The sequence below is a fragment of the Galeopterus variegatus genome, unplaced genomic scaffold, assembly GCF_000696425.1.
Source record: "Galeopterus variegatus unplaced genomic scaffold, G_variegatus-3.0.2 Scaffold2966, whole genome shotgun sequence".
Taxonomy (NCBI): Eukaryota; Metazoa; Chordata; class Mammalia; order Dermoptera; family Cynocephalidae; genus Galeopterus; species Galeopterus variegatus.
This window is the reverse complement of record NW_007729077.1, coordinates 95,608-108,319: the sequence shown is the minus strand read 5'-3', so window position 1 is coordinate 108,319 and position 12,712 is coordinate 95,608. Positions and strand designations below refer to the sequence as shown.

The following is a 12,712-nucleotide window of genomic DNA, read 5'->3' as shown; positions in this document are numbered from 1 at the left end:
AATGTCTTGAGTCTGGATGATACCCTCCTTGTCTTAAAAAAAGCTACCAGCAAACCTTTCTTGAGAGCTTACCACATGCCAACACTATACAAAGCACTTCTCGACGTCTCTTAGCTCTACAGCTGATGTATTACCTAGGTACTGTTAGTGTCATTCTTGTTTTACAGATGAAAAAACCAGGATGATAGAGGTTAAAATGTGCCCAAGGCCACAGTGCCAGTATGGAGTCAAGACCAAGTGGAGAGCCCATGACTTAAAGGAACACAGCTCTCAGACACAAATCACTCATCTTTTTTTTCTTCCCATGACAAGTGCTGGAGTTCTTACTGAGAGGGGATGGAATAGATTTCCTGCTCCTAGGACTGTTCCACTACCTCCCAAATGTGCATACTATACTCTCTTGAAATATTTATTTTGTACCTCCTGTGGCCAACCTGGCTGGGCAGTAGGGATGCAAATGTGAACAAGCCCACTGGGTGCCGGCCCTCAGGAAGCCCAGATTGCTGTCTTGTGAGAATCCCGATCCCATCAGAGGCAGCACTCTTCCACAGAACCACTTTCTTTGGGCTTCCAGGTGCTGGGGGCTGCCTCTGTCTGCTAGTGTGCCTGCGTGAAATTTAATTCTTCGAACTCCTTATCCAGCTGGCCAGGGAAAGCCCTCGAAAGTTACAGATGTTTCCTTGCAAAGACAAGGAATGGTCAACACGAAGATCTCTTGTCTATTCCTAAGCCGTGACTCATCTGTCTTTTGGGTCACGGCCACAATAACACTTCCTTCTTATTTTATTCCTGAAAGAACAAAACTGGAAGGGAATACTTGATCCTGGAGACAATACTAGCAAGTCATCACAAGATAATTAAATATTCAGTACAAACACACACGTGTTTCTACAAGGCCCTAAGCAAATATTTCGAAATTATTTCATCAGACCATTGTTAATTCATTACAGCAAAAGTCTAAATGTAGGGAGAAAGAATCGAGAGAAGCAAAAGATAGGGAAAAGCAGGTGAGAAAAACTGGGAGAAAGGGAGAGAAAGGCAGAATTCAGGAGGCACAAATGCAGGTGGTTATGCACTACCATGAGGATTTAGAGTACAAAGGACTGAGAAATTATCCAGGTCATGAGAGCTGGAGTGCTTCAACAGCAGCCACAGTATAATCATTACTATATGCCAGGCACTGTGCTAAATGTTTTCATTTATAATCATTATCTCATGTAATCCAGATTACCCTATGAGTTGTAAGCTATTATTATTCCCCCATTCCACAGCTAAGAATACTGAGGCTTAGACTGGTTTAGTTCCCTGTAAAAGAGCACACGGCAAGAGGCACAGTCTAGAAACAAATCCTGGTCTCTAAAGCCCATGTTCTTACCTGCTATGTATCCTGCCTCTAGCGTTCTACAACAATTCTATGTTTAAATGGCCTAGAAACAGACCTGACTCTGGTGAAGGTAAATTAGAGAAAGAGAACAATTATAAGAGATGAGAATCTTGCCCTGGGTTCTGCTTCCCAGTCACAAAGCCCTGAGCTCAAATATTGGTCCGCACCTCTCCTCTCTAGCACTTGGGCAGTAGAATCCTGGTGCTGCACATAGCTACTGGGAAACCAGAAGCAAAATCCTTTTCCTCCTGCAGCGTCTTTCCAGCACCCTCTACTAAAAATGCTCTAGTGCCAGCTGCAAAGGAAAAAATATTTCCAGGGTCCAGATCCATTTTCACAGAGCAATTAGAAAGAGTAAATTTGAGCTGAGTAGCAGTACACTGGCACGCTGGTCAAGGCCAGGGAGCTTAGTGTGTCTAGAGGCCTTCTAAGGGGCTGGGATTGAAGAACTACAAGAGGCAAGGTGTATGCTGAATGCAGTAGACACCATGTGGATTTTGTTGAGGATGATGCTAGAATTAAGCTTGAGGTACCTGCCTGGCCACATCTAGTGATCTGGCAGTATGAGTATTAGCCAGTTCTCCCTAAAAGACGAGTTGGAGACCGTTCTGCTCCAGAAAACAGTAGTAGAGAAACAAGTGGGGAAAAAGGACCAAATCATGAAAAAAGTTAATAGTTTTGATGGGGGGAGCCCTTTGAATGATTGCATCAGTTGGGGAAGGCATGGCCCTGGGAGGACAAACTTTTTACTACGTCTCTGTCAATAGTGCCTACATTGCTTTTAACTGCATGAGTGTACTTTGATAGAAATGGGAAAGTGAATGTGCACAGTCACAAAATCTGTTGCCTTTCCGTTCTACCTTGTTATAAGAACTCAGTACTCTTGAGGTCACAGAGAATGAAGCCTGATTGATGTGTCATTCCCAACTGTCCTGTCCCCCACTTTCTTGGCTTCCCTTGCGGCCAAGGATGGTCATGTGATCTAGGTCAAATAATAAGAAACATTAGGGGAGCAGGGGAAACTTCTGTTTTTTTTTTTTTTTTTTTGTCTTTTTCCGTGTCTGGCAACGGATCGCAACCCTCAGTGTCGCCCCCGTACCATGTTAGGGTTCACTTTTCTGACAACAAAGTCTGGAGGTTGGTAGTCCAGGGTAGGGCTAGTTTCTCCATATGATGTTAGGGTTCACTTTTCTGACAACAAAGTCTGGAGGTTGGTAGTCCAGGGTAGGGCTAGTTTCTCCATATGATGTTAGGGTTCACTTTTCTGACAACAAAGTCTGGAGGTTGGTAGTCCAGGGTAGGGCTAGTTTCTCCATATGATGTTAGGGTTCACTTTTCTGACAACAAAGTCTGGAGGTTGGTAGTCCAGGGTAGGGCTAGTTTCTCCATATGATGTTAGGGTTCACTTTTCTGACAACAAAGTCTGGAGGTTGGTAGTCCAGGGTAGGGCTAGTTTCTCCATATGATGTTAGGGTTCACTTTTCTGACAACAAAGTCTGGAGGTTGGTAGTCCAGGGTAGGGCTAGTTTCTCCATATGATGTTAGGGTTCACTTTTCTGACAACAAAGTCTGGAGGTTGGTAGTCCAGGGTAGGGCTAGTTTCTCCATATGATGTTAGGGTTCACTTTTCTGACAACAAAGTCTGGAGGTTGGTAGTCCAGGGTAGGGCTAGTTTCTCCATATGATGTTAGGGTTCACTTTTCTGACAACAAAGTCTGGAGGTTGGTAGTCCAGGGTAGGGCTAGTTTCTCCATATGATGTTAGGGTTCACTTTTCTGACAACAAAGTCTGGAGGTTGGTAGTCCAGGGTAGGGCTAGTTTCTCCATATGATGTTAGGGTTCACTTTTCTGACAACAAAGTCTGGAGGTTGGTAGTCCAGGTAATATTTTGTACCCTGGCCTCAGCTGAGGGATGGAAGGAGGCTTGCTAGTTCTAGCTGCCTCCAGTGAGCCACTGGTAGGATGAGGGGTAATTTCCTTCTCTAGGCCCACCAAGAAGTCTCTTCCAGAACAGGAGATGTGCTGTGCTTAGAGGATGCCGAGGAAGGATTAATATCTGGTCCAAACAGCGAGGAAAGGGGCTACACCCTGCTTCTCCTTCTGCTTGTTACTCATACCATCACTAGTTTAAATTATCCAGTTGCCAATTCATTTCATATAATCATCATCATTAAGAATGGGAAAACTCGTTTAGGATGAATTCTCTATACTGAGCAAATGATCTACATCAACTCTAGTAAATGATCTAAATTTAAAAAAACAAAAAAAGAGGAAAGGGAGGAAGAGGAGGGAGGAGACGAGAGAAGAGGGGAGTGGCTACGGTACACTCCTCAGTTGAAATCACCACCACCTGGGGGGACAGAACCTCCCTCTGCCTCAGTTCTTTCACTCCAGAACGGGGTTAATGATAGCACTGACTTCACAGAGTTGTTGTGAGGGAACACATGCAGGGCACACAGGAAATGCTCCAGTGTTAGCCATTATCATCATCATCATCTCCTAAGGAGCTCAGTCTAGTCAAAAATAGAATCAAGGAGGGGAGAAGAAAAGACCAGCTGGCTGTAAAAATTCCAGTTGAGCAGGGATAACTCAAGTGTTTCCCAGAGCCTTGCTGTCCCTTGAGGCTAGGATTCTCCATTTATCTAGTCTGATTTATCCTGAGTACAGATGGACTCCTTCCGTACTGAGGACTGCACAGCCAGATTTTATGAGCATATGCCGCATATATGATTTTTATTTAAGTACAAAATTGTATATAGATGCTAAATATGATTTTAGAAGCACACACATTATTGCATTTTTAAAAATATTTTCTAAATTGGTTTATTACTGTTTCACAATGTCATAATACCTCTTCTTGTAATAAAACGATGGATTCTGCTTCCAAAAAACACTCCATATTGTAAAGTCTGCTCCCAATCTGTATTTTTGATATAAAACTCCATCAACAAGCTCCGTCCTAGCAGGGCCTATTTCAAGGTCTCTATGACATGGCTCTGCAATGATGCAGAAAGTTCCACAGGGCAAATCCCATGATTTCAGTTTTTACCAAAATTATTCCTCAAGTATTCCAGGTGGCATGGGAAGCCACCTGGGTGCCAACCCACACTAACACTTCACATACCTGTTCTCCATGGTAGTGTAAAGAGCCATGAGAAAGAGGTCAAAGTTCCTTCAACTAGCCCAACATGCTCCCTGGGATGATTTGAATCCCAGTCCCAGACTGACGAGATGCTTTTCCACTTCCATTTTAAAACCATACTTCTACTTTGCTTTTCTCTCCAAGAAACAGGCAGAAATCCACACTTCTGTTTCCTTCTACTGCCATGATTTTGCTCCATTTGCTGAGTTTCTAAACAAGGGTTGATTCAAGGACCACAGGGTACTTCATTTCAAGGCATCCTTTTTAGGTGTGTCTGAACCTCTACCAGTGGTGATGGGTTATTTTCCCAGGATGAAGCTGGGGCCGCCTCAGGGATTTTCTTTTCTTTCTTTCTTCTTTTTTTAAAGATGACCGGTAAGGGGACCTTAACCCTTGACCTGGTGTTGTCAGCACCACGCTCTCCCAAGTGAGTAACTGGCCATCCCTATATAGGGATCTGAGCCCTTGGCCTTGGTGTTATCAGCCCCACACTCTCCCAAGTGAGCCACAGACCAGCCCCTCGGGGATTTTCATCCACAAACCAAATGAAGACATCCAAGTTCTCCTTCCCCCAGGAAGCCTTCCTTGAGTTGAGAGGGTGGCAGGGCCCTTGGCAGTCTCTCTACCTGTGGGACTACACAACCTCAGCAAGGCTAAGGTGCTGCAAGGAACTATGTGGGAATACTGCAAGGAGCACAGTGAGCTTTGCCACAGTCATGAGTATCTCAATATTCAACAATGAGACTATCTCCTGCAGCCAACCAACTGCAGCCTGGAATGGACAAGCACAGGTCTACCTCCTCAAGTTGTCACTGTACTTTTAGAAAAATTCTGACTGAACCCAGAATTATCACGCAAAACGTGGTTTCCTATAAGCAATGCTTTAATAACGTTCTATTTATGGGAAAATATAATCAACACAATTATCTCATTCTTGTAAATCTGTGCCCAATTGCATTTAGAAGGCTACGCCTTTTGTGCCATTGTAAATTAAGAGGTTTTACAGCTCTGCCTGCCTTCCAGAACGATCTTACCCCTTTCTTCCCTCGAAGGGAACAATCTTGTAATGCTCTTCTAACACCTTTCCACCTGGGTTCTCCAGCTTCTCTCAGTATCGCTCATCATCTGGGCACCTAAGACCCTTCTGGTCACTGTGCGGTGCTGCCTCCTCCTTCTCCATGGCTTCCACACTTGGATTTGCTCCGTGGCTTCTGCCCGTGGCCAGCCACCACTCTCCTCCCTTTGCTCTCAGCCAGCAACTTCTTTCCCCATCCGTCAACACCATTGTTCCCATGAAGGCTGCCAAACTGTTAGGGTTGGAGTTATAGTAAAAAGCCTCCAGGCAAATTACAACCACAACAGCTGTGTTTACTAAGAGCTACAAATGAACTCATCCCAGTGCTATTACGACAGGCGGGCAGTGATTCGGAACCTTCCAGAAGCACCCCACCCTCAGAATGTTGGCTGGCTGCCTGAGCTTCCTGCTTTCCAAGCCAGGCCTGGCTTTCGGAGGAGACCCTCTGCTGAGCACCAGGGGCCTCTTTTCACCCACGACATGTATATGTTTTCTTCTCACAGCTGCAGTGATTTGCACTTAGCTGTTTATGCCTCTGGGAGGGCTGCCAGTCACCCATGGAGTGGGCACCTGGCTACCGGTTCTCATGGGCACGAAGGAAGCTACTCTCCACCCCTAGGCCCCTCAAATGCCTCCCTAACCACCTGTGACAAGACCTAAATTCTACCATCAATCACTCAAACCCTTGAACCATGAGTGGCCTCTCTAAAGTGTAAAGGAATGACATCAAGAAGACTATCATTCATCCACACATTAAGGTAGGTTGTTTCTTCTAAATGTCTCTAAGGCTTTGTTTTATCGCCTGTAAAACTGACACATGCTTCAGGAGGCTATGAGAAAGTGCTTTGTAACCTTTCACATTCACACAAACTGTTATTTGAATTCCTGGGTTAAAAGAAAAGCACTCTTGAGAAGGATGTCCCTGGAAGCCCTATCAGCTGTTCACCCCTGCAGGGCTTAACTTAGATGATTGGCTGTTAACATGGAAATTAAGGGGGAAGTCCTTGGAGGACTTGCCATGTAGCCAGTCAGTTGTGCTGGGAAGCAAAGGCTGTCATACACCATGCATGAGAGGGACATGATTAAGGTTTTTCTGATCTAGGAAAATTGGTGGCTACCTAGTACAGTGTTTCCCAAACTTACCTGTTTGGATTACTTGTTGAACATACAGATTCCCAGGTCCCTTTCCTGGAGCTTCTGACTAGATGAGGCTGAGGAGGGGCCCTGGCATTTGAATGTTTAACAAGTTCCCATGTAGTACTTATGATTTGACAAGTTTTTTTTTTTTTTTTTTAATACTGATTTAGGTTCTAATAGGTAACTTATGCTTTCCTGACTTTCCTTGGAACAGAGACTGGAAATTATCTCAGCAAAAACCCCTACAGATCAATGCTATCCCAGAGGGTCCTGCTAGCTTCCTGCCTGGACCCACAACCAAGTACTGCTTGGCACTAACCATGAGAAGCTCTGTCAGTTGGGTTCTGAGGAGGGGTTTCACTGGCAGGTGGGAAGAATCTGAGACTTGACTACATTAGGTAAGAGCAGTCAGCTGCCAGGCTCCGAGTCCCAGGCCACAGGGTCGACTGCCCTGCATTATTCCCATCCCCCCAAATTCCCAACCCAAAGATGAAAACTCAGTTCCAATCGCAGGCACCCCTTGGCAGAAGCAGCTGCGGCAGCCCACAGCAGGGCTGGGCTGTCCACTGTAAAGTGCTCGTCGCTGGCTCTGACAAAAAGACTTGTAGTCTATCACACAGATTTCAAGAATTTGGGGTTCTTGCTGTAGCTGCACGCTGAAAAACAGGCCTTGGTTTTCTTCTCCATCCACCCTTATGCCTCAAAAGCTGACAGACTTCCAAATAGGCGACTGAAAAGATGACTTGGCCCGGATGAAACGTGGAATTCATTATTCCATTCAAAACTCCTTCTGTAACTTTACCCTCTTCCAAGGAAACTTATTCCTTCCCAAAGGTGTCTTCTTCCTGGCCTCCCTAGTGCACGGGGTTGCAAACATACACCTCTGGGAGCTAAATAGGTCACGGAGATTAGAAAAGGCGGGCCCAGAAGGACTGTCATCCCTGGGACAATCCCTAGCCCACACATGGGGGCAGCCACCACTCAGCTCCAGACAACCCCGGGCATGTGTGGAATGAGAGTCTAATTTGCCATGTCATCTAAATTTTCAAAAGAAGCTCGGAATTCTGGTTTTTCAGATGAACCTTGTCAAACGGCAGATTTCCCAATAGAAAAACCTGTGCTGGCTAGATGTAAGTGTCTGTGAGTTAGATTCAGCCTGTGGGGTCCAAGGCTGATCTGTTGCTTTAGGCATAGAGCTGTGCCCTGATTAAAGTACATGTAGACAATCTTTTCTCGACGCCACCAGCCAACAGGTAGGCTCTTCCTCCACGGAGTGGTCCCTCCCATTTCCCTCACCCTTGCCCCCTTCTATCACCACTCTACACACACACTCTTTGGGTTGCCAGGGGCCTGACAATTCAGACAGCCCGACATCCCCTGGCATTAGTGAGACCTCTCAAAAGCCCTGCCAACACCCATCCAGCCAACAGCAATGGGGGTCAATGGCTTCCTGGGTGGCTTGCACTGACTGTGGAGTTATGCCTCGTCTGATATTCCTTGAAAGCCCAGCAAGTTCACTTACAGCCTATTTTCTGTCCCTTTGTGGGTCATCCAGAGCAAATCTGGTTCCTCATTGTTTGCCATCCCCGAGCCCCAGTCAAGCCATTTTTTTCTTGGCCAAACATGCCAGTTTCTTTAATCAGTCTTCATAAAGCTTGATTCTGAGTCTCCCCATATTTTATTCTTTCCAATCAAAAGGGCTCTAATTTGCCTAGTAAATCATTAATTGCAGAAAAAACTGTTATAGATATCAATGAATACCAGGTATTGTTCTAATAGTTTTTTTTCTTTTTTTCCTTTTTGTCTTTTTTTGTGACCAGTAACGGGATCACAACCCTCGGTGTCGCACCCGTACCGCGACCGGCAACGGGATCACAACCCTCAGTGTTGCACCCGCACCGCGCTCAACCAGTGAGCGGACCGGTCTCTATATGGGATCCGAACCCTCGGTGGGAGCGCCGCCGCACTCCCAAGCGCCGCACTCTACCGAGTGCGCCACTGGGCCGGCCCCTTCTAATAGTTTTATATTTATTAACTCATGTAATCTTCACAAGAACTATAATGTAGGTGTTATTATTATCACCCATTTTACAGATGAGAGAACAGAGGCTCAGGGAGCCTAAGGGACTTGTCTGCAATCACACAGCTAGTCAGTGTACAGCTAGGACTAAATCCCACCAGTCTTGCCCCACCTTATATGGTCTTAGAACTCCAAGTCTGTCTGTAGTGGGCTCTTCAGTGCAGAGAAAGGAAGGGGAACAGTACCCAGAGTGTTAATAGGGACTGGCCCCACGCTCAGTGCTCTCAAATGGGTGGGGAATATCACTCCCTTCATTCTATATGTTATGTCTCAACTGAAAGTCAGCTGTTAGTTCTTGGCAGTTCCCCATACTTTTGACCCACATAAGCTTACCATCAATGAATCCCTTAAATCTCTTTTATACATGTGGATACTAAGTTACACCATCCCCCTCCTTTCCTTGGGCAGTTGGTTTTATAGACTCTGGGCCTGGCCCGGCCCAATTATCATTCTCCTGCCGCCTCCCCCCAGGCTCCCTAGTCTGGCTCTGCCCTATTTCTGATGGCCCATAAAGTATCTGGTAGACCATCTCCTCCATGCCCTTGCTCTTGAAAGAATTAGAGAAAGCCAAGGAGGAGTTTAGATTATAGAATCACAGAACTCTGGGGATCTAAATGAAAGAACATCCAGTCCTCTGCCTCATTTTACAGACGAGGAAAGTGAGACCTGCAGTGCAAATGATTTCCAAGGACAGGCAGCCAGTGAGTGGTGCAGGTAAAATGAGAATCTGGGCCTCTGATTCCTACCCAAGGTGCTTCCAGCTGCTCCAGACTGTCTCTGATCAGCATCTCCTGGCTAAAACTGGGCTACAACAAGGATAGTATGTTCTCTGCCAATCCACAAATAAACCTCATGGGTTTGAAATGATTGCAGAAAAGGGCCGACCCGTGGCTCACTTGGGAGAGTGTGGTGCTGATAACACCAAGGCCAAGGGCTCGGATCTCTATATAGGGATGGCCGATTAGCTCACTTAGGAGAGTGTGGTGCTGATAACACCAAGTCAAGGGTTAAGATCCCCCTACTAGTCATCTTTTAGGAAAAAAATAATAATAATAGCAGAAAGCTTGCTGAAGCACAGCAGACCACGAGGATGATGAGATGGGAGAAGGCTGCCCCAGGGTCCTCTGAGCTCTGAATTCTGCATTCATTCCAGCACACGTATACTCATCAAATATGGATGTCCTTATGATGGATGCCGCACAAGGTTAGGTTACAGTCAGCATGCAGGCAATACTGTATGTGAAAAATCCTTAAGTCTCCTAGACTGTAGCCCTTGGCATATTAAAACCCAACAATTCATTTCTGATGTTTCCCTTTGCATTTGGTTTCTCCTCTGTTCCTCCCCTGCCTACTTCAAGCTTGTACTCGAATCTGGGGAAAATGCTCTGCAGTGTGACTGCACCTTAGCATGTGCTGCGTACTAAACAGACACAGGTAGCCAAGGCTTGGAGAGGGGTTGCTCTCCTGGGGCTCACCATCTCCACTGGTACACTGAACTCCTCCCTGCCTCTGGCAAGTGCCATCGCCAAGGGATCATGACAAGATCTTTTCTGACATTTTTTTTTTTTTTTGTCTTTTTCCGTGTCCGGCAACGGATCGCAACCCTCAGTGTCGCCCCCCTACCGGACTGGGACCGGCAACGGGATCGCAGCCCTCGGTGTTGCTCCCGCGCCTCGCTCAGCCAGTGAGCGGGAACCGGTCTATACGTGGGATCCGAACCCTCGGCGGGAGCGCCGCCGCGCTTCCCAAGCGGCGCACTACAGCAGTGCGCCACCGGGCTGGCCCTTTTCTGACATTTTTTACAGGGGAAATAAACTGGAGGAAATATATTATCGTCTCATTTCTAATGCTCTTCTGGTTGGAAACAGAACTAAGAGCTGTGATCACATTAGACTCTCCAGCAAACCCAGTAAAACTGATTCCAATTTTGTTATTTGAAAATATATGCCAATTTGACCTAAGGTGCATTTAAATTTATCTGGTTTATCTCTATGTTATCTGGGAAGAAAAGTCTGGCTAAGTAGATTAAAGAAAAACAAGGATGATAAGGTTTAACCTATTTACAGAAATGTGTTTTTTCAAGGATCAGTACATTCTTTATTACAAAGGCCTTGCAGTTCATTAAAACAAGGCACTAAGAGTGGTTAATTCCTGCTATGAAATAAAACAGCATTTTTCCCAGTGACTCCCATTTCTAATTTTGCATTCATTTAAACTAAGCCCAAGTCAACCAAATTAGCAAGCTAGATAATTACACAGCTTTTAGAACTGAAATAAAACAGCATTTTTCCCAGTGACTCCCATTTCTAATTTTGCATTCATTTAAACTAAACCCAAGTCAACCAAATTAGCAAGCTAGATAATTACACAGCTTTTAGAACGGAATTCTATCTCAGACTCAGAAGTAACCTAGTCTACAGACCTTCGAGACTTATTCTTGGTTGCTTAAAGCAGTTAAATCCTATTCCCCAGGGAAATCTTACTGGAAATTAAAATCTATGACACAAATGAATCAGACTTGCTCTGGTGGGGTGGGGTCCATACCATGAGGCTGTCCATTGACCTCCCAAGTTATCTAGGGGTCAGCAAACTTTTTCTATAAAGGGCCAGAGAGCAAATATTTTAGACTTTGTGGGAACACGTAAGGTCTCAGTCACATATTCTTTTATTGTATTTGCAAACTTCAGAATGTAAAAGTCATTTTTAGTTTGTAGACTGTTGTATAAAGACAAGCCACAGCTGGACTTGGCCCATAGGCTGCTGTTTGCCAACTGTCATTTATTTTTTAACAGCTTTATTGAGGTAACTGACATATAGACTGTACATATTCAAAGTGTATAAGTTTATAAGTGTTGACAAATGTATACTCCATGAAACCACTATCACACCCAAGACAGTAAATATATTCATCTCTCCCTCTTGTCTCTCTCTGGGCAACCACTGATCTGCTTTCTGTCACTATGGAGTAGTCTGCATTTTCTAAAATTTTATATACACAGAATCACACAGTATGTGTATGTACTCAATTATTTTGAGGTCAGCCACATTGTTATGTGTATCAAGAATTCATTCCTTTTTTACCAATACCCTTCACTTATACAAGTGAGGAATCTGAGGCAGGAATTGCCTGCCCCGGATCATACAGATGACAGTAGAGCTGGCTAGGGTCAGGCCCTAGACCTCCCTTGCGCAGTGTCCTCTTCCTACGCCACCTCACTGCTCATCTCACCAGGGGTCCTAAAATACCCTAAAAACTTTGGTGGGGTCTGCAGAATTTGCACAAGTATAGCTCCACTCCTCTTCCATCAAATCTCCTCTCCTGGTCTCCCTTGAGCTACCACAGCACACAGGGAAATGCCCAAAGCAAAAAGCATTCAAAGCTGTATCCCAGGTCCCCCAGATACATCAATATGTAAGTTAAATTGCAAGGAGATTCATTCAGTCATGAAGTAGTTACTGAGTGCCTACCATGTGCCAGGCAGTGTTGGGTCAGCAAAACAGATATGATTCCTGCCCTCATAGAGCTTAGAGTCTAGTAAGTAGGAGAGATTGACAATGAAAGAAATGCATGACTCCAGGCAGGCCATAAAGAGGGTTGGCAGGGCCTCCAGGTGGAGGGACCCTTGTGGACACAGTCCAGAAGCTAGAGATAACAGTAGGTACAGGGCAGGTGTGGCCAGCTTGCAGACAGCTTGGCTAAGCCAGGCTACTGAGACTGGAGTTCATTATAAATATAACATGTTCTAAGTTTAAAATGAAGTCATTGAAAAGTTTGGGCAAAGGAGTAACCTGATCTGATTACATTTTAACAAAGACCACTCTGGCTGCTGCTGTATGGAAAATGGATTAGAAAAGGGGAGGAAGAAGGGAAAAGTTGTATCATATTTCTTAAAG

General features: G+C 45.2%; 1 protein-coding gene across 1 annotated transcript in view; it reads left to right on the top strand.

The window, feature by feature from the left end:
- Window positions 1-7,768: 7,768 nt before the first annotated feature.
- MYEF2 (myelin expression factor 2) overlaps window positions 7,769-12,712 on the top strand; it is a 35,269-nt gene continuing 30,325 nt past the window's right edge. Inside the window, exons 1-2 of the mRNA XM_008583564.1 lie at window positions 7,769-7,868; window positions 9,469-9,532. Coding sequence (XP_008581786.1) covers window positions 7,769-7,868; window positions 9,469-9,532 — 164 coding nt within the window. The remainder of the gene's footprint in view (window positions 7,869-9,468; window positions 9,533-12,712) is intronic.